Below are 19228 nucleotides of genomic sequence, written 5' to 3' on the forward strand. Positions count from 1 at the left end.
TTCTGGCGAACCAGAGCAGTGCATGGAAATGCTGTTTACCTTCCCGCTGTAGTGGTACCTATTTATCTACTTGCACTTTGATGTGCTTTCAAACTGCTAGGTTGGCAGGAGCTGGGCCCGAACAAGGCTCAGTGGTTTACACCACCGCGCCACCCGCACCCCCTTATAAAATGTAGTAATTTCTAATTTGGCTAGTGGGGTAAAGTTATTTTTTTCCCCTCTGTGTATGCGTGTGCCAATACAGCTCCTTGCCAAGGGATCCTAGGTGCACCTCTGCCGATGACTCCGTGGTTTCCAAACCAGGACGTGGTTTCCAAACCACTAGATCAGGTGTCACATTTTGCTGTGGGACCCTCAAGAACCCCCAAAACGTAGGAGGGAGTCCGGGAAGACTTGGCATGCAAGCCAGCCGCTCCTGCTTGCAAGCATCGCCCACTCCAAGAGGGCGAGGAATGTTCAATGAGCCTTCTGGTCACGCTTGAGGAGCCTCGGAGATATAAACATGCTAATTCTGCCAATTCCCACACGGCCCATTAACTCTGCTGATGAGGTCACAGACCGTGGGTCACTAAGGGGTCTCCACTCGGCTGGAACAAACGCCTTGGCCTTGGCCTTGCAAAGGGAAAGAGAGGGCATTATGTCACCAGCCCGTAAAAGGCAGCATCACTGATAACAGGCACAACTTGTGAGCAGGGCAAACGTCACAGCAGCGCCTCACTGCTATCAAAAGAATCTTGCAAGGTTTAGATCGATGGAGATATTCCTGGCTTTTCAAATGTCGAATCCCAGCTTACACTCGCGTTCAAGGCTCATAAATTGTCCCTCTTCCTCCTCCTGCTCACCATTATTTCTGTATGATGTAGAGTTACTATTTATACTAATGACCTATATGTTTTATATGTTTTGTCTTTGTTTTTATATTTTATATATATGCCAATAAAGGTGTTGAAATTGAAATTGTCCCTTTTCCTTTGAGGTCCCCCATCTCGGCTCTAAGCTGCCGGAGAATAGAACAGGCCAATTTCCTTTTCCTTCTTTCTCACCTCCTGGTTTTCATAGAATCATAGAGTTGGAAGAGACCACAAGGGCCATCCAGTCCAACCCCCAGTCAATTTCCATTTTCCAGCTGACACTCAGCAGGAGCCCATTGATTATCCATTAACCGCATAGGGCTGTTTGAGTGGGGGGTGGAATTATTATTATTATTATTATTATTATTATTATTATTATTATTATTTATACCTCGCTGATCTGGCTGGGTTTCCCCAGAGACTCTGGGCTGCTCCCATCATCAACATCATAGGTAAAGGTAAAAGTAAAGGTAAAGGACCCCTAGACAGTTAAGTCCAGTCAAAGGCGACTATGGGGTTGTGGCGCTCATCTCGCTTTCAGGCTGAGGGAGCCAGCGTTTGTCCACAGACAGCTTTCCGAATCACGTGGCCAGCATGACTAAACTGCTTCTGCTGCAACAGGACACCGTGACAGAAACCAGAGCGCACGGAAACGCCATTTACCTTCCTGCCACAGCAGTACCTATTTATCTACTTGCACTGGCATGCTTTCAAATTGCTAGGTTGGCAGGAGCTGGGGCAGAGCAACAGGAGTTCACTCCGTTGCGGGGATTCGAACTGCGGACCTTCTGATCAGCAAGCCCAAGAGCCTCAGTGGTTTAGACATCAAACATTAAAAACTTCCCTATACAGGGCTGCCTTCAGATGTCTTCTAAAAGTCAGATTGTTGTTTATTTCCCTGACATCTGGTGGGAGGGCGTTCCACAAGACGGGGGCCACCACCAAGAAGGCCCTTTGCCTGGTTCCCTGTAACCTCACTTCTAGCAGGGAAGGAACTGCCAGAAGGCCCTCAGAGCTGGACCTCAGTGTGCATGTTTTAGAGCCAGACCAGAAGGCTGGGAGAATTCTCCTGAAGGATGACAGAGGAGATTCTTACTAGGAGGCACCTTCATCTGTTAAATGCTAGTCTCCAATTTATTTTCACCTAGCGCCAGATTGGTTGATTTGTTTGTCATATTAAAATGAGGCTGCATTTTAAAACAATTTTTAAATCTAAATTGTATTTTAATCTGCATTTTAATCAACTGATTTTCTTTCTTTTATGTTTTATTGTAATTTTATTGATGTCAGCCGTCCTGATCCCTGCTCTCACTGGGGAGGGCGCGGTATAAATAAAATAAAATATATTATTATTATTATTATTATTATTATTATTATTATTATTCAGTATTCTATTGGGGGAATTCAAACAACTTACAACAGGAAAATGCATCTTAATGCAATTCATAACTGATATGTCATTTAAAATCAGCAATAGTTAAATGTGCCTCTTTTGCTATCTTTGATAGAATTTGGGTTTTCAAAATTGGTTCATAAAAGAACTGAATTAATAATAATAATAATAATAATAACAATAACAATAATAATGTTATTATTTGTATGCTGCGCATCCAACAAGGTTTCCCCAGACACTCTGGGCAGCTTCCAGCATATATAAAAACATAATAAAGCAGCAAACCTTAAAAACGGCTGCCTTCAGATGTTTCCTAAATGTTATAGAGCCAGTGTGGTATAGTGGTTAAGAGCAGTAGACTCCTAATCTGGGGAACCGGGTTCGTGTCTCCGCTCCTCCACATGCAGCTGCTGGGTGACCTTGGGCTAGTCACATTTCTTTGAAGTCTCTCAGCCCCACTCACCTCACAGAGTGTTTGTTGTGGGGGAGGAAGGGAAAGGAGAATGTTAGCCGCTTTGAGACTCCTTCAGGTAGTGATAAAGCGGGATATCAAATCCAAACTCTATAGAATTACTCATCTTCTTGACATCTGATGGGAGGGCATTCCACAGGGTGGGTGCCACCACCAAGAAGGCCCTCTGCCTGGTTCCCTGTAGCTTCACATCTTGCAGTAAGGTCACATCTTGCCAGAAGCCCCTCGGAAATGAACCTGGGTGTCTGGGCTGAACACTGGGGGTGGAGATGCTCCTTCAGGTATACAGGGCCCAGGCTGTTTAGGGCTTTAAAGGTCAACACCAACACTTTGAATTGTGCTTGGAAACGTATGGCGAAGAAATGACCCCTAGCTGTTGATTGAGACAATGAATCTAAGTCCACAGCCCACAAGCAGGTGAATTTCCCTATGGGGAATATCCCATGCAGATATTCCCCTGCCTCTTCCCCATGGAAAACCGTAGAGTTGAGGACCTTCTGTGATGACGCTCACTGATTCCGTTTGGGAAGCCTCCCTGAGCTGTTTTCGAAATCTGGAGCTGCCACCACAAAGCATTTGACTTTCCTCCAAGGTGACATTTAACCAAATTCAGCTGCACAAAGGTTTATTAGGCAGATTTTTACCAAGCTGATTAAAGAGTTAATAGGTGACTAAGCTGTTATGCAACCTGGCATTTGGCGAGGGGGGGCGGGCACAGGAGCGGAGGATTGCCTTCAAGCCCTCCAAACAGCTTTCCAAATTAATGAACTGGATTCTTGGCAGTGGCGTCACAGAGTTAGCAAACTCCTGAAGCGTTGAGCTGGACACTAATGGCCTGAGGTGTTAGAAGGATTTCTAATAAGGAAGAAATTACGAGATGGGACACTGAGCTCTTTGCGGTCCTCCTGAGGCGACTCTGAGTGGGTCAGGCGGTCCACACCTGCAGTTGTCACAAAAGCACCTCACCTTGATGGCTTCTAGGGTTGAGGGAGGAGTTCGATTCAGTTTGAATTTCCACGTGAAACTACCTAATTTGCAGTCCCTGAAATGATTATGCAGGGCTGAAATGCAGCTGCCTTTCAAAATCTGCACCGCTCCTAAATTCTCAAACAAACAAAAATGTGCACTTTTTATTTATTTATTTATTTTGTTAAAAGTAAGATTCTGGCGCCTGATACGTGAGGCAACATGTGCAAGTGATTTTTTCCCTCATTAGTTTCGCCAGAAACTAGCCTTCCCTCACCTTTCAACGTTTTGGCCAATGGAAGGAGTCATAGCAGTGACTGACATTTAAGAGAAGGGATCTAGCCAATTCGAGATCTAGCCTCTTAAGAAAAAGGATCTAGCCAATTAGAGGCAAGGGTGTGGTTGTTTCTGAAGGACTGGCACAACATAGCACCCAAAACAACCAATACTGTACATTGAAGATAAAGGGCTTGCCTCAGGACCCCTGGTGAATTCATGGCAGGAGTGAAATTTGAGCCAATGACCTTCTGGATATGTAGCTCAGTCTCTTCACCGCAGTGCTATGCCAACTCTCTGGTCCATTTGCTGATAAGCATAAGCAGCAAGCTTTGCAAGCAAGGGGTCTGCACTTAGAGATATCCATTTGCATGTGATGGAAAAACAGAATCAGTTGACACTCTTGTATCAGAACTGGAGCTCAGCTGCTACAGAATCTCTCCTTCTCCTTTAGTGGGACTCATTCTGCCTTCATTTCTGATTGGCCAGCGGCTGCCGTGAGTCTTTTAGAGCTTTACTTCATCTGCTCTATCCATTTCACACTGAAGGCAGCGCAGGGGAATTTGGCGTTCAGGTCGTGACTCAGCTGGAGAGGAAAGGACAAACACAGGGGTGGGGTGGGGAAATGAATAAGATACAGTATATGAATTCATGTTATTGGCATTTAAAGATGACATGGTGGGTTCAGTCTGGGTGAGGCCCTGAATTCTTTCCAGTTATTGGGATCCTATACCCAGGGAAGGTTAGAATCTAACAGAGGATTTTACTGAATGGGTCAGACAAATTTCTTTGTAAGGCAACGACCTTAGCTGGCCACTTAAGTGTCCTCATTAGCGTCCCAAAAGAATTCGCTAAATTGAGAGAGCTCCAGCTTCACACAGGAAAAGATTGCTATAAATAAGTCAGAAATTGAATCACTGCAACAAAAGGGGGGAAACCGCTATGTAAAAAACATAGAAAAATTATTTGCTCTCTGGTGCCATCTGGCTTTGCATGTTTATAATGCATCCAAAACATTTTTTGACTGATGTGGCTGAGTCCTAAGTGATGGCTTCTGCCAGGCTAATGAGTGGTCCTTTTCTCCACCCTGCTCACCCAGCTGCTAGGTAGGAGGGCAATAGCCAGAGTGGTATGCGAACGGAGCTGGAAGCAGCCTGGAAGCTGGAGACACAGCGACCTGCTTGCTCTGTGATGCAGCCAAAGCCGTGACTAATGGCAAAGCAAGATCTGTTGGGGTGCTAATGCTGTGTGCCCCTCTCTCTGATCGCCAGTGTCGAAGCAATGATTCTTCAACATCAACTTTGCTGGACCAGTCATGTTGTTCAGGTGCCTGATGATCGTCTTCCAAAGCAACTACTCTATTCCAAACTTGAAAATGGAAAGCAAAATCTGGTGGTCAACATAAGAAGTTTAAAGACTATCCCGGGGCAAATCTAAAAAAAATCTAGTATAAACACCGACAACTGGGAAACACTGGTCCGTGAGCGCTCCAAATGGAGAACAGCCTTTACCAAAGGTGTCGTGGACTTTGAAGATGCTCAAACTCAGGACAAAACTTATGTCCCCACTATGGAAGGACATGTGGATCCCAGAATTGGCCTTACGGACTCACTATTAAGACCGTGTTCATGGAAGACAATCTTCCTCGGCTACGAGTTATCGCCAAAGAAAGAAGAATACATCTTGTAATCGTTTGGCTTGGATGTGATCCCTTACCTCAAAATTGCTTACATCCCACAGATATTTTGAGACTGTTTAATAATAAAAATGGTAATAAAAAAGCCCTACAAAGTCCTAAGAGAAGGAATGATGACTGATCCAAACAGAGCTGATATTATGGTTACCAAGCACTTAAAATTGTTCCATGTTAAATCAGAAATTGCCTGGAGGACTCTGTATGATAATAATGAAGCCTCACCTTGTTCAAAACCATCTCTTGGGTTGTGGGGTCTGAGATATTCAGGGTAGTGGTCAAGCCCATTGACAAGATGACCTGGGTCCCACCTGCCAGCAGAGGAGAAAATCACACATTGTTCCTTTTCTGCATCAGTTCCGCCACAAGTCCCAGTATTAGCAAACAGGAAGAAAAACCTTTTCTCCACATCATGTGTCTTTGTATAAATGCCTGTCAATTCATTGCTTTACTTGCCAGTATTTAAGACATTTGTATCCTGCTTTTCACGACGGGCAGCATTCAACTACCCCACGTCCCGTCAGGGCAAGGAAGCAGGAAGAGAAATTGCAAAGTCAGGTGAGATTTAGGAACAGCGACACGGGATGCTTCAGTCCCTGGATGACAAGCGCTTACCTGTATCCGGAGGTAGAGAAGGGCAGGAAGGCCTTGGAGCGGGCCTCTTGGTTCCACCTGGAGCTGCTGAAGGAGCTGCAAGAACACAAGTCAGCTCTTGAGTTGAATAAAAGGGCATCGCCCGGTGGCATTGCATACAGTGGGGCAACAGCTTTCCTTGCAACAGCTTTCCACATAAGCTTGGCCCCATCAACCAGCCCAGGCCCTGAGACTAGGGCAGGCATCCCCAAACTTCAGGCCCTCCAGATGTTTTGGACTACAATTCCCATCTTCCCTGACCACTGGTCCTGTTAGCTAGGGATCATGGGAGTTGTAGGCCATCTGGAGGGCTGCAGTTTGGGGATGTCTGGACTAGGGAGAGGGGCTGCTTGCGTCCCCATCAATGGGTGTTGTTTGTCATGTGGGGAACATGAGTAGGCCCTTCTCTGTGGTGCTGCCCCAGTTGTGAGACTCTCCCCCATGCAGAACTAATAAATAAATAATAATAATATCAATTTTGATAAAGACGAGATGTAGTCTGACCTCCGTTTATGTTCTGTGTGAGGTGAACGCTCAATAAACCCACTTCTTATTTGTTTGTTTATTTGCTCAAAATGCATACTTGCGTGCCTAGGAGCCAATTCCTAGGGGCCAAAGTCCCTTCACACACACACCAAATATTTGAGGGGGCTTCCCCTCCCAAGGGTTGATGGCCACGCCCACTGCCATTCAAATGGGGTGTGAGCCACATCATGTGATCAATTCTGTTGGGCAGAACTTAACCGCCCCCCCCCAATATTGTATTCAAGTCGGCACCCCTGCTTGTGTGAGTATTCCCTGTTCAGGTGATTGTCAAAGTCAGTATGCTTACCCGGCGCTGAAATTGGACGCTTAATAATTTTGGTCACCATTTTTGACGATGTGGTGACGCCAGTTGCCCTTGCGACGTTTGTAGTTCGTTTGGTAGCCTGCCGTGAGGTGGTGGGTTTCGCTGTGGATTTTGTCTTTGGTGCTGTAGTGGTTTTGAGCAGTGAAATGGTGGAAGAAGCAACTGTTGACGTGACCTTGGCAGTTTTACTGGTGGTAGATGAAGCTTTACCTCTGGAGGTGGTTGCGAAGGTCATCTGTGGTCCTGAGGTGAGGGCAGGGGAGCTTCCAGCTGTGGTTGTGAGCTCAGTTGTGGTTGATGTGGTCTGTTTTGGCGATGTGACAACAGGAATGCTACTTTCACCCTTGGTTGCAGCTAGTGATGGGGAGAAGAACGCTGTTGAAGTGGCTTGATAACGTTGGATAAATGTTGTGAGTTCAGAGGTGGTTTCACCAGGATAGGATAAAGGATGAACTGTTGTTGGGGTGGTGGTTCCTTCTGCAGGTGTGGCTTCTTCTGGACTGTAGGATCCTGGCAGCCTTGACCTATTGTCTTCTACTGCAGTGCTGATGAGCATAGTTGGCTGTTGGCCGAGTGCTACTTCTGGAACAGTGCTACTGGGCCTTGTTGTTTGACCTGTGATTTCAGTTGATGGGGTGGTGGAAGAGAGGCCTGTTGACGTGGTCTCTTCTGCCAGTGTGCCAGCAGGGGTGATACTTTCATCTGTGGTCTTAGCTAGTGATTCTGTTGGAGTGACAGCACTTCTTTGGATAAAAGGTGTAGGCTCAACGCTCGTTTTACCAGGATAAGAAGAAAGATGAACTGTTGCTGGGGTGGTGGTTCCTTCTGCAAATGTGGTTCCTTCTGTACTGTAGGATACTGGCAGCGTTGAGCTATTGTCTTCTACTGCAGTGCTGATCTCTTCTGTCGTGCTCGAAGCCACACGTGATGGAGTGCCAGTTTCAGCTGCCGTTTCAGTTGGTGAGAGAGAACCGTGTGCTACAACAGTTGTGAGCTGAGCTGTGGATTTTCCTGGAGAAGAAGACAGATCGGAGACTGAGAAAGTGTTGAGCCTAGTGGCAGTCACGGCAGTTTCAGATGTGGAGGGCTCAGCTGCCATGGTTGCCAATGTGCTTAGCAATGGGGTGGTGGATTGGGTTGCTGAGCTTGCCTTTAGTGCTGTAGTGAGGCTGGGACTGGTTGTAGTTTTGAGCAGTGAAATGGTGGAAGAAGCAACTGTTGAAGTGACCTTGGCAGTTTTACTGGTAGTAGATGAAACTTCATCTCCGGAGGTGGTTGTGAAGGTCATCTGTGGTCCTGAGGTGAGGGCAGGGGAACTTCCAGTTGTGGTTGTGAGCTCGGTTGTGGTTGATGTGGTCTGTTTTGGCGATGTGACAGCAGGAATGCTACTTTCACCCTTGGTTGCAGCTACTGATGCTGTTGAAGTGGCTTGATAACTTTGGATAAATGTTGTGAGCTCAGAGGTGGTTTCACCAGGATGGGAAGAAGGAACTGTTGTTGGGGTGGTGGTTCCTTCTGCAGATGTGGCTTCTTCTGGACTGTAGGATCCTGGCAGCCTTGACCTATTGTCTTCTACTGCAATGCTGATGAACATAGTTGGCTGTTGGCCGAGTGCTACTTTTGGAACAGTGCTACTGGGCCTTGTTGTTTGACCTGTGATTTCAGTTGATGGGGTGGTGGAAGAGAGTCCTGTTGACGTGGTCTCTTCTGCCAGTGTGCCAGCAGGGGTGGTACTTTCATCTGTGGTCTTAGCTAGTGATTCTGTTGGAGTGGTGGCACTTCTTTGGATAAAAGGTGTAGGCTCAACGCTTGTTTCACCAGGATAGGATGAAGGGTGAACTGTTGTTGGGGTGGTGGTTCCTTCTGCAGATGTGGCTTCTTCTGGACTGTAGGATGCTGGCAGCCTTGAGCTATTGTCTTCTCCGGCAGTGCTGATGGAGGTGGAGGAGTCGGCTGCTGCGGTGACATCCATGGTTGGCAATGTGCTTAGCAATGGGGTGGTGGATTGGGCTGCTGAGCTTGCCTTTGGTGCTGTAGTAGTAGTAGTAGTGAGGCTGGGGCTGGTTGTGGTTTGGAGCAGTGAAATGGTGGGAGCAACAGGTGTGGAAGTGACTTTGGCCGTGGTGCTGATGGTAGGAGAGCCTTCACCTGCGAAGGTGGAATGGAAAGTTACCAGGGGGAACCTGGGTGGCCTAGAGGTGGTGGCAGCATACCTTCCAGGTGTTGTTACAGCTGGTGAGGTTTCAAGCAATTCTTCTGCAGGTGGAGGAGTGGGACTAGAAGATGTGAGTTCAGGTGTGTTTCCAACTGGAGCAGCTGAAAACAGGTTTGTTGGTTCCCACCCTGTTGATCTGGTGGTCTTTTCTTCTGCAGGGCTGGTGGTCACTTCTGAAAAAGCAGTGGTGGTCTCCTCTGTTGAAGTCAGATTTCTACGTTCTGTGGTTTCGAATGTGGTTACCTCTTGAGGAGCTAGTGATGGGGATCTTGAGCTAGCTTCTACTATCATAGCGCTGATGGCCTCTGGGATTTCAGGTGTAGGGCTGCTAGCCACATCACCTAAAGCGCCAGGGCTGGTGGTCATTCCAGCTGTCGAGCTGCTAACGGCAACTGTCCGAGGTGAGTTGGTGCGGGGCTGCAGGGCTGCAGAAGAGAATGTGGATGGAGGGGGAACAGTTGAGAGTGATGGTGCAAGGGCTATGGAGGTGACTTCTGCAGTGGTGCTGAAGATCGGTGGATGTTCCGTGGAAGAGACGGATGCCTGCATGGATCTTTCTGCTTCAGTGCTGGGGATGGCAATGCTTTTGGCTGTGGTTATGGTATGCAAAGGAGCAAGAGATTCTGTGTTGGGTGTGGCTTTGTCTCGAGAGGCTGAAGATAGGACTGTAGGGCTTGTTTCTTCTTCCAAAGTAGCAGAATGTGCGTTTCCAGCTTCTGAAGTGCCAGTGATAGCTGTCGCCTCGTGCAGTGAAGAGAAAAGGGACATTGTTGGTTGTTGGCTGAGTGTTGGCTCAGTGCTACTGGACCTCATGTTTTGACCTGTGATTTTAGTTGATGGGGTGATGGAAGAGAGGCCTGTTGACGTGGTCTTTTCTGGCGGTGTGCCAGTAGTGGTGGTACTTTCATCCATGGTCTTAGCTAGTGATGGGGAAATGAATTCTGTTGAAGTGACTGCACTTCTTTGGATAAAAGATGTAGGCTCAGTGTTAACGGAGGTGGCGATTTTTTCTGTCGTGCTGGAAGCCACATGGGATGGAGTGCCAGTTTCAGCTGCCGTTTCAGCTGGTGAGAGAGAACGTTGCGCTGGAACAGTTGTGATCTGAGCTGTGGATCTACCTGGAGAGGAAAACAGATCAGAGACTGACAAAGTGCTGAACCTTGTGGCAGTAACAGAAGTTGCCAATGTGGAGGGCTCAGCTGTCGTGGTGACATCCATGGTTGGCAATGTGCTTAGCAATGGGGTGGTGGACTGGGCTGCTGAGCTTGCCTTTGGTGCTGTAGTAATAGTGAGGCTGGGGGTGTTTGTGGTATGGAGCAGTGAAATGGTGGGAGCAACAGGGGTGGAAGTGACTTTGGCCTTGGTGCTGATGGGAGGAGAGCCTTCACCTGCGAAGGTGGAACGGAAAGTTACCAAGGTGGACCTCGGCGGCCAGGTGGTGGTAGAATAGCTTCCAGGTGTGGGTACAGCTGGCGAGGTGACCGATAATTCTTCTGTGAACATTTTTGCTTGGGAATGAGTGGTTTCTTCTGCAGGGCTGACAGACACTTCTGAAATAGCAGTGATTGGCAAATGAAATTAATGGGATTTAAAAATTTGGCTATAAAATATGGGATCTCCAAAGGAATAGGGAAAGGGAAAGTAGGAAAAAATTGGGAATCCTTTGAGATATATTTAAAAAACAAGGTAGAGAAAACGAATCTTGTGGCAGATTTATGAAGGGTGAGGAAATTAAAGAAAAAAGAGAAATTGGAAATAAGTATGCATTAATCAAGAATGGAACAACTCAATATATAGGAAAGACTGGAAGTAGGAGAGGGTGGGGGGGTAGGGGAAAGAAGATTTAATCTTAAGAAAAGGACAACATGGGAATTTGGGGTATGAAAGAGAGAATGAATGTAAGAATTCGTTAATAATTTTTTATGATTTAATTTAGGATTATGTTTATGTTCTTTATGAATTAATTTATGATTATGATTATGTCTATGATGATTATTATTATTTCTACTTTTTTTGTATGTGTGTGATTTTGCTTGTCTTCTTGTTTTTGTTCTTTTTAAAAGTTTGGTTATTGATTGTTATGATTTGGACAATTTTGTTTATTTTTTATGGTGTGATTGTGAATGTATTTTTAATGTGTAATTCAATAAAGTTTAATTTTATAATTAAAAAAAATTAAAAAAATGAAATAGCAGTGGTGGTCTCCTCAGCTGTGATTTGAACAGCGCTTTTACCTGCAGAGGAAGATGGATCAGGACTTGGGGCAGTCCCTGTTGTTGAATGTTTGGTGGGACCAGCAGCTGTTGTGACTTTTGTACTTGGCAAAGTGGATTTCTCTGATGAGTTTGTTTGTGGTGCAGAGGTGAGATTGGAGCTCATTGTGAAGGCAGAGGGAACTGTGACTGCACCTGGGGAGGAAGAGAAGCGAGATTGTGGGCGGCACTGTGGCACAGAAAGAGCTCACATTCTCCAGGAACGGGAAATTTCTTTTAGAATTTCATACCTGGCTAGACAGACAAAAGTTCTGACATGGGATAAGGCAACACAGTTTCCCTCCAGTTTGCACCCCAGCTCAGCAATTTTTTTTAAAAGATTGTTTTCTTTTGAAAATATTTATGGATTATAAGCATCCCTTTGTGTCTCTCACTGGGCTCCCCTGTAGTTTAGCACCTCTCTCCCTTCCTTCAAAACTCCCCTTAAAACCCACATTTTCCTGCATGGCCTTTGGCTTATCCTCATAACCACCAATCCCTCAGTTTCTCCCTGTTTGTCTGCCTTAAACTGTGAGCTCCTTCTGGGCAGACACCTGTTTCTCTATTTTCTATGAAACGCTCAAATCACCAGCATTAGCAGTAATGCTAATAATAAAGATTTCTGCCTGCATAGCTTGGGAACGAGTGCAGCTCAGGGTTCAATCTGCTTTGCATTCAGAAGGTCCCAGGCTCAATCCCTGGCGTCCCCAGGAAGATCTCCAAGGGATCCCAGTCTGCAACCTGGAGAGCCACTGCCAGCCAGTGAGACGGTACTGAGCCTCATGGATCAATTGCTCTCTTAATATAAGGAAGCCCCCTATGTTCTAAGCTTCAGTTGTGCTGCAGATACTCTTGTTCTTAGGCCATTTGCTGGATCCCAAGGTCAGCAACCAGCTGAATGTTGGGGCTGCTATTAGGAAGGGATGATAGAGAGCCACAGGCTACACCCGGGTTATCCTGCTTGGATTTCTAGTGAATCCTACTGCTACTGCTCCATCCGCACGCCACACTTGTCTCTGCATTGGCAATTGTGCAGCAGGTGGACAAAGTGAATCATAGAATCATAGAGTTGGAAGAGACCACAAGGACCATCCAGTCCAACCCCCTGCCAAGCAGGAAACACCATCAAAGCATTCCTGACAGATGGCTGTCAAGCCTCTGCTTAAAGACCTCCAAAGAAGGAGACTCCACCACACTCCTTGACAGCAAATTCCACTGTTGAACAGCTCTTACTGTCAGGAAGTTCTTCCTAATGTTTAGGTGGAATCTTCTTTCTTGTAGTTTGAATCCATTGCTCCGTGTCCGCTTCTCTGGAGCAGCAGAAAACAACCTTTCACCCTCCTCTATATGGCATCCTTTTATATATTTGGACATGGCTATCATATCACCCCTTAACCTTCTCTTCTCCAGGCTAAACATACCCAGCTCCCTAAGCCGTTCCTCATAAGGCATCGTTTCCAGGCCTTTGACCATTTTGGTTGCCCTCATCTGGACACGTTCCAGTTTGTCAGTATCCTTCTTGAACTGTGGTGCCCAGAACTGGACACAGTACTCCAGGTGAGGTCTGACCAGAGCAGAATACAGTGGTACTATTACTTCCCTTGATCTGGACGCTATACTCCTATTGATGCAGCCCAGAATTGCATTGGCTTTTTTAGCTGCTGCATCACACTGTTGACTCATGTCAAGTTTGTGGTCTACCAAGACTCCCAGATCCTTTTCACATGTACTGTTCTCAAGCCAGGTGTCTCCCATCCTGTATTTGTGCCTTTCATCCCCCCCCCTAAGTGTAGTACTTTACATTTCTCCTTGTTAAAATTCATTTTGTTTGACAAGGAGAAATGTAAAGTACTACACTTGAGGGGGGATGAAAGGCACAAATACAGGATGGGAGACACCTGGCTTGAGAGCAGCACATGTGAAAAGGATCTGGGAGTCTTGGTAGACCACAAACTTGACATGAGTCAAGTGGACACCTCAAGTGGGGGCAGATTTGGCCCCGAGGCTTCCAGTGGCTGACCCTCAATTTACATGCTTCCCCTCCTCCCCAGGGAACAACTAGAGAAGAAACCGATAGGAAATTGACATGCACCCAAATATTCAAAAGCGATTCCCGAAGCAAGCCTTAGAGGCAAGCCTTAAAATCCATGTCAAAAAGAAAAAGCAGCAGCAGCAGTTTCTACACTGCGCAGGGTCCAAACTGCCCTGGGGCTTTGCCTGTTACAACACTCCAGCGTATTTCAACAGCTCCCAGCAAAACAAACAAAACACAAAACACAACTCTGGTGCTATTCTGTTGCCAAAGTGGCTAAAATCCCTGGGGAGCATGGCGCAGTGAAAGTAAAATGTGCCACAGACAGAACCGAGCCAGGATGATGGTTCCGAACAGGTTTCTTCTCGGTCTATTTTACTCCAAAACAAATAAAAAAATCCTTTCATGCATGCACACAAAAGCTCATACCTATGACAAACTTATTTGGTCTCTAAGGCGCTACTGGAAGGATTTTTTTATTTTGCTTTGACTGCGTCAGACCAACACGGCTACCTACCTGTAACTATTTTACTCCAAGTTGCTCAGATGCTGCATTGCAAGATTGCTATCACTGCAGAGTTATTTCATGCACCTTTTGCTGAAAGTTATGAGCTACCCCTTGTGGTACAATGGACAAGCTCTATAGTTTTTTCACTGATCTTGAGTAATTCTGCGCCCGCGTTTTTACATGAACCACAAAAACACACGTTTCCATTCCTTTGGTCTTTGCTTTCTTTGGCCAAGGGTTATTAACAGCTGATTCGTGTGTGAACCAACGCAAGGATTTGGCTGTTTCTGGAAGGTCGACTTTCCTCCAAAGTCGCCTTTCTCCCTTCCAACACGTTCCTATGCATTAGTCAGTGAGACTTGGCAGTAGTCACTCACCACGGATCCGGGTGCAGCAGGGAAGACACAATAATAAAACGGGCACCACAGGCAAATGATAGCAGCCCATTCCGGCAATGCTTCTTGCTTGCCCTTTCAATCTGGGACCGGCAGCCTGGTCCACTCTGTGTGTAGTAATACCACAAGTGGTGCTTCTAGAAATCCTTGCTATTGGTTTACTTCCTTGGCATGGTTTCCTGGTTTGAAAGACAGTCAGAGGGTGGAGTACCCAAAACCTGCTCCTTTTTTTGACTCCAAAGCCTTTGAATAGCTTTCTCACCGTAAGAGCTGTTTGACAGTGGAACGGACTCTCCTTCATTGGAGGTTTTTAAGCAGAGATTGGATGGGACACCTATCAGAGATTCTTTAGTTGCGATTCCTGCATTGCAGGGGGCTGGGCTGGATGATCCTTAGGGGTCCTTTCCTACTCTACAATTCTACGATTCTGTCGTAGGGAATTGTCATTTTTTCCAACCTGAAGATCGAGCACAGCAAATGCCTGGCTTAAGCATGGCCAGTAAGCCTCAGAGGTTGTTTTGGTGGAGCAGCTGGTTGCTGAAAAATGGAGACACCAGGGTTCAAGTCTGCCTAAATGCCATTTCATCTCACTACCGTAGAAGCCAGTCCCCTAAATCCAGATCTGTGTGGAGGGACACTTGAGCAGCAGTGGTTGCTCGGTGCTGAGAGGAAATCATTGTAAAACACTCATAGAAACCACTTTGCATTGTTTTTACGTTTAAGGGCGAAATCTTGTAGAACTGCTCACACAAGCAGGGGGGTGGCATTTACGGTCTTATTAAGATTTACTTATTTATTTAATTGAATGCATACACCATTTGAGAAGCACTGTATTAGAGTAAATCATACTGCGAAAAATGTACAGTATTAGGCAAAAGTGCATTCAAAAATGCGTATATGAGAAATTAGCACTAAAATGCTGATTAATTTGCATGAGAATTTTTCTTTTCTTTTAATGCAAACTGATGTTGAAATGTGGAGAACTTAAGATTGGAAAAACGAGAAAACATAAATGCTATATGGCGCATTGTCCACGGCTTCTCTTGTTGCTGAATTCTAAATCCAGAGCCCGGACTTGCGTCTTCGGCTGACAAATACGTCAGCCCTGCTTCTGCTGGGACCTCTTTGCCATTTAGCGGGCTCAGCTGATCTTAAGCTCCAAGTTTCAGGAGATTAATTCTTCACATGTCTGCCTGTCAATCAAAAACAGAACCTGAGTCCTACTCGATGCAGAGAAATTAGCAGTGATGAATCTCCTGAGCTGGCCTGACAGCATACAAATCTCTTGAAGTCTAACCACGTCTCCAGGGACAAAATTCCTCACTAAGTTTTCAATAGGAGGAACTGGAGTTTTGGTTCAGATGCGGCCCAATCGCCTTCTCAATCCGGCTCGCGGATGGTCCAGGAATCAGCATGTTTTTACATGAGTAGGATGTGTGCTTTTATTTAAAATGCACCTCTAGGTTATTTGTGGGGCATAGGAATTCATATTTTTTTTTACAAAATATAGTCCGGCCCACCACATGGTCTGAGGGATGGTGGACCGACCCACGGCTGAAAAAGGTTGCTGACCCCTGTTCTGAAGAACTGCTGATCCCCTGTGATAAATAGATAAATAAATAAGTATTGTAAGCAGGCTGTCTGCCAAGGAGATGGATATTCACCCTAGCCCGTAGTGCCTCTCATCTTTGGAATGAGGAACCTGGCACAGGGGCACGATTTACAGTAAAAGGTGGCCTTGTGTGCATGAACTGGAACACAGCAGGGGCGGGCGGGGAGGAAGTCAGGTCTCTAAAAACAAACTCCAAGGAGGGGAAATCCCAGCCGTGCAGGTCTTGCCCATTAGTCACTGAGAACACAGTGTAACCTGGATGGCCATTTTGAAATTGGGAACTGACACATGCGCACAGACACACACACACAGACACAGACAACAGGAGCCAACTCCTAGGGGCTGAGGTTCCTTTGCCCCCCCATAAAATATTTGAAGGGGCCAGTCCCCCAAGTTGATGGGCATTGCCATTCAAAGGGTATGGTTGCACCACATCTTGTGACAAATCATGCAGGTCCACCCTGCCCCCCAGGGCAGTCTCGAGCAGGTCGGGCACCCTGGCGCTAAGGGGCGGAGATCGCTCTGGCGCCCCCGCCCTCGCAGGGCGCAGCATGGCTTCCGCGTGGCTTTCCTGCGCAGCGCCCCGCCTACCGGCCCGACGCTCTGGCACACCGCACCACCGGGACTCTTCCTAGAGCTGGCCCTGCTGCCCCCCCCCCAATATTTTATTCAAGTTGGCACCCCTGCGTAGTGTTATAAGAATTTTAAGGTCCTAGCTATATAATAAATGTTCATAAATGTACAAGGCATAAACCAATGACTGAAAACAGTACAGGAAGACAGTCCTGAAACCATTTTGACTCCCAAACTGACCAAATGTTTCTCTGCAAGGAGGGAGGGGGTGAGGGAACCTTCCCATTGTCTCAGGAGTTAAATAATTACCATCTCAAAGAAATGGCCAGACTACCAGGAAAGGCAATTACATGTAGATAAGGCATTATCAGATAACCTGGCAGACAGGAAAGACAACAATATTCAAATTTCTGTTGTAGACCGCCTTTTCTGTGATGTAGGTATGATGTATCTGGGGGGTGGTCTTGGGCTACACCCCTTCTGTGATGTATGTATGATGTTTCTGGGGTTGGTCTGGAATTTGAGGGTGGGCAATTTGAAAATTCTACATAAGGGCAGGCACACCTTGGTCCTGGGTCCTCCTCCTCCTTTCTCCTGCCTGTAAGGGGGCACCCTGTTGCAACAGTTCAATAAAGATCAGGCTTACTAGTTGCTTTGCTTCTAAATATTCTCTGGTTGGCCTCTTGTTATTTTCACCACACCACCTTCAGACTCCCGCAATCGTATGCCATGTGGTGGCTGTTTCAAGAAAAATGCAGAGAGCAAAACCAACCCCTGTATATGGTGTTTATTGACCTGACTAAGGCTTTTGACACTGTAAATCGTAATGCCCTATGGACTGTCCTTCTGAAAGTTGGCTGCCCAGATAAATTTGTAAACATCATTCGGCTCCTCCATGATAATATGACAGCAACAGTCGCAGATAACAATGGCTCTCAAAGTGAACCATTCACAGTGGGATCAGGTGTTAAACAGGGTTGTGTTATTGCCCCAACTCTATTCATTATTTTCATTGCCATGATCCTACACTTTGTCGCCAGGAAACTCCCCACCAGAGTAGAAATCATATATCGAACAGATGGAAAGCTCTTCAATCTGAGCAGGCTGAAAGCAAAGAGTAAGGTTATCGTAACGTCCGTCATAGAGCTTCAGTATGCTGATGGCAATGTAGTGTGCACACGCTCAGAATATGACCTCCAAACCATCCTAAATATCTTTGCAGAAGCTTACGAAAAGCTTGGCCTATCACTCAACATCCAAAAAACCAAAGTGCTGCACCAACAAGTACAAAATAACCCCTCTGCAGCGCCACAAATCCAACTCAATGGTGTAACATTGGAAAATGTTGATCACTTCTACCTAGGCAGTTATCTTTCCACAAGGGCCAACATTGATGCCGAAATCCAGCATCGCCTGAGCTCTGCAAGTGTGGCTTTCTCCCAATTGAAGTGCAGAGTGTTTGAGGACTGGGACATTCGCAGGGAAACAAAAATGCTTGTTTACAAAGCTATTGTACTACCAACCTTACTATATGCTTGTGAAACACTTATAAATGCCATCTCCGACTCCTCAGAAGATTCCATCAACAGGGTCTTGGAAAAATTTTACACATCACTTGGGAAGACAGGTGAACTAATATCAGTGTCCTGGAAGAAGCAAAGATCACCAGTGTTGAAGCAATGATTCTTCAACATCAACTTTGTTGGACCATAGCTGTGAAGTTTTCCCTTTTCTCGCGAGGAAGCCTATTCAGCATAAGGGAATTTCCCTTAAAAAAAGGGAGAACATGACAGCTATGCGTTGGACTAGTCATGTTGTGCGGATGCCTGATGATCGTCTTCCAAAGCAACTACTCTATTCCAAACTTTAAAATGGAAAGCGTAAAGCTGGTGGTCAACAAAAGAGGTTTAAAGACTGTCTCAAGGCAAATCTAAAGAAAGGTAGTATAAACACCGACAACTGGGAAACACAGGCCTGCAAGCGCTCCAGTTGGAGAACAGCCTTTACCAAAGGTGTCATGGGCTTTGAAGAAACTTGAACTCAGGACGCAAGGGAGAAACGTGCTAAGAGGAAGGCACGCTTGGCAAATCCACACCGTGATCAACTCCCGCCTGGAAACCAATGTCCCCACTGTGGAAGGACGTGTGAATCCAGAATTGGCCTCCACAGTCACTTACGGACCCATTGTTAAAATCGTGCATATGGAAGACAAACTTACTTGGCTACGAGTGATCGCCAAAAAGAAGCCTCTGACTAGACAGTGTGTGTGAGTGAGAGCGAGAGAGAGAGAGAGCGAACCTACGGCTGCCACTCTCCCACAAACACCAATATTTCAGACAACGGGATGTGGGGTGGCGACTCGGTCCACAAAATTCCTTCCACTTCCTCTGTTTCAGTGGTGCAGATCCTCCAGATGTTTTGGGATTCCAGCTACCAGCAGCGTCAGGGCCATTGAGCCCTGACCATTGAGCAAACCAGTGGCATCCCAACAACACCTACGATAGGAA

General features: G+C 46.3%; 1 protein-coding gene across 1 annotated transcript; it reads right to left on the minus strand.

Annotated features, from left to right (window-relative positions):
• Window positions 1-3883: 3883 nt before the first annotated feature.
• On the minus strand, window positions 3884-14665 carry LOC132592134 (mucin-2-like). The gene is made up of 6 exons (XM_060274278.1): window positions 14519-14665; window positions 11584-11757; window positions 7117-10467; window positions 6267-6341; window positions 5877-5962; window positions 3884-4544 (listed from the first exon to the last, which is right to left on the minus strand). Exons 1-6 carry the CDS (start codon window positions 14586-14588, stop codon window positions 4473-4475), a joined length of 3828 nt encoding a protein of 1275 aa, XP_060130261.1. The 5' UTR covers window positions 14589-14665; the 3' UTR covers window positions 3884-4472.
• Between the last annotated feature and the right edge of the window lie 4563 nt (window positions 14666-19228).

Source organism: Zootoca vivipara, chromosome 5, assembly GCF_963506605.1.
Source record: "Zootoca vivipara chromosome 5, rZooViv1.1, whole genome shotgun sequence".
In the NCBI taxonomy this organism is placed as follows: domain Eukaryota; kingdom Metazoa; phylum Chordata; class Lepidosauria; order Squamata; family Lacertidae; genus Zootoca; species Zootoca vivipara.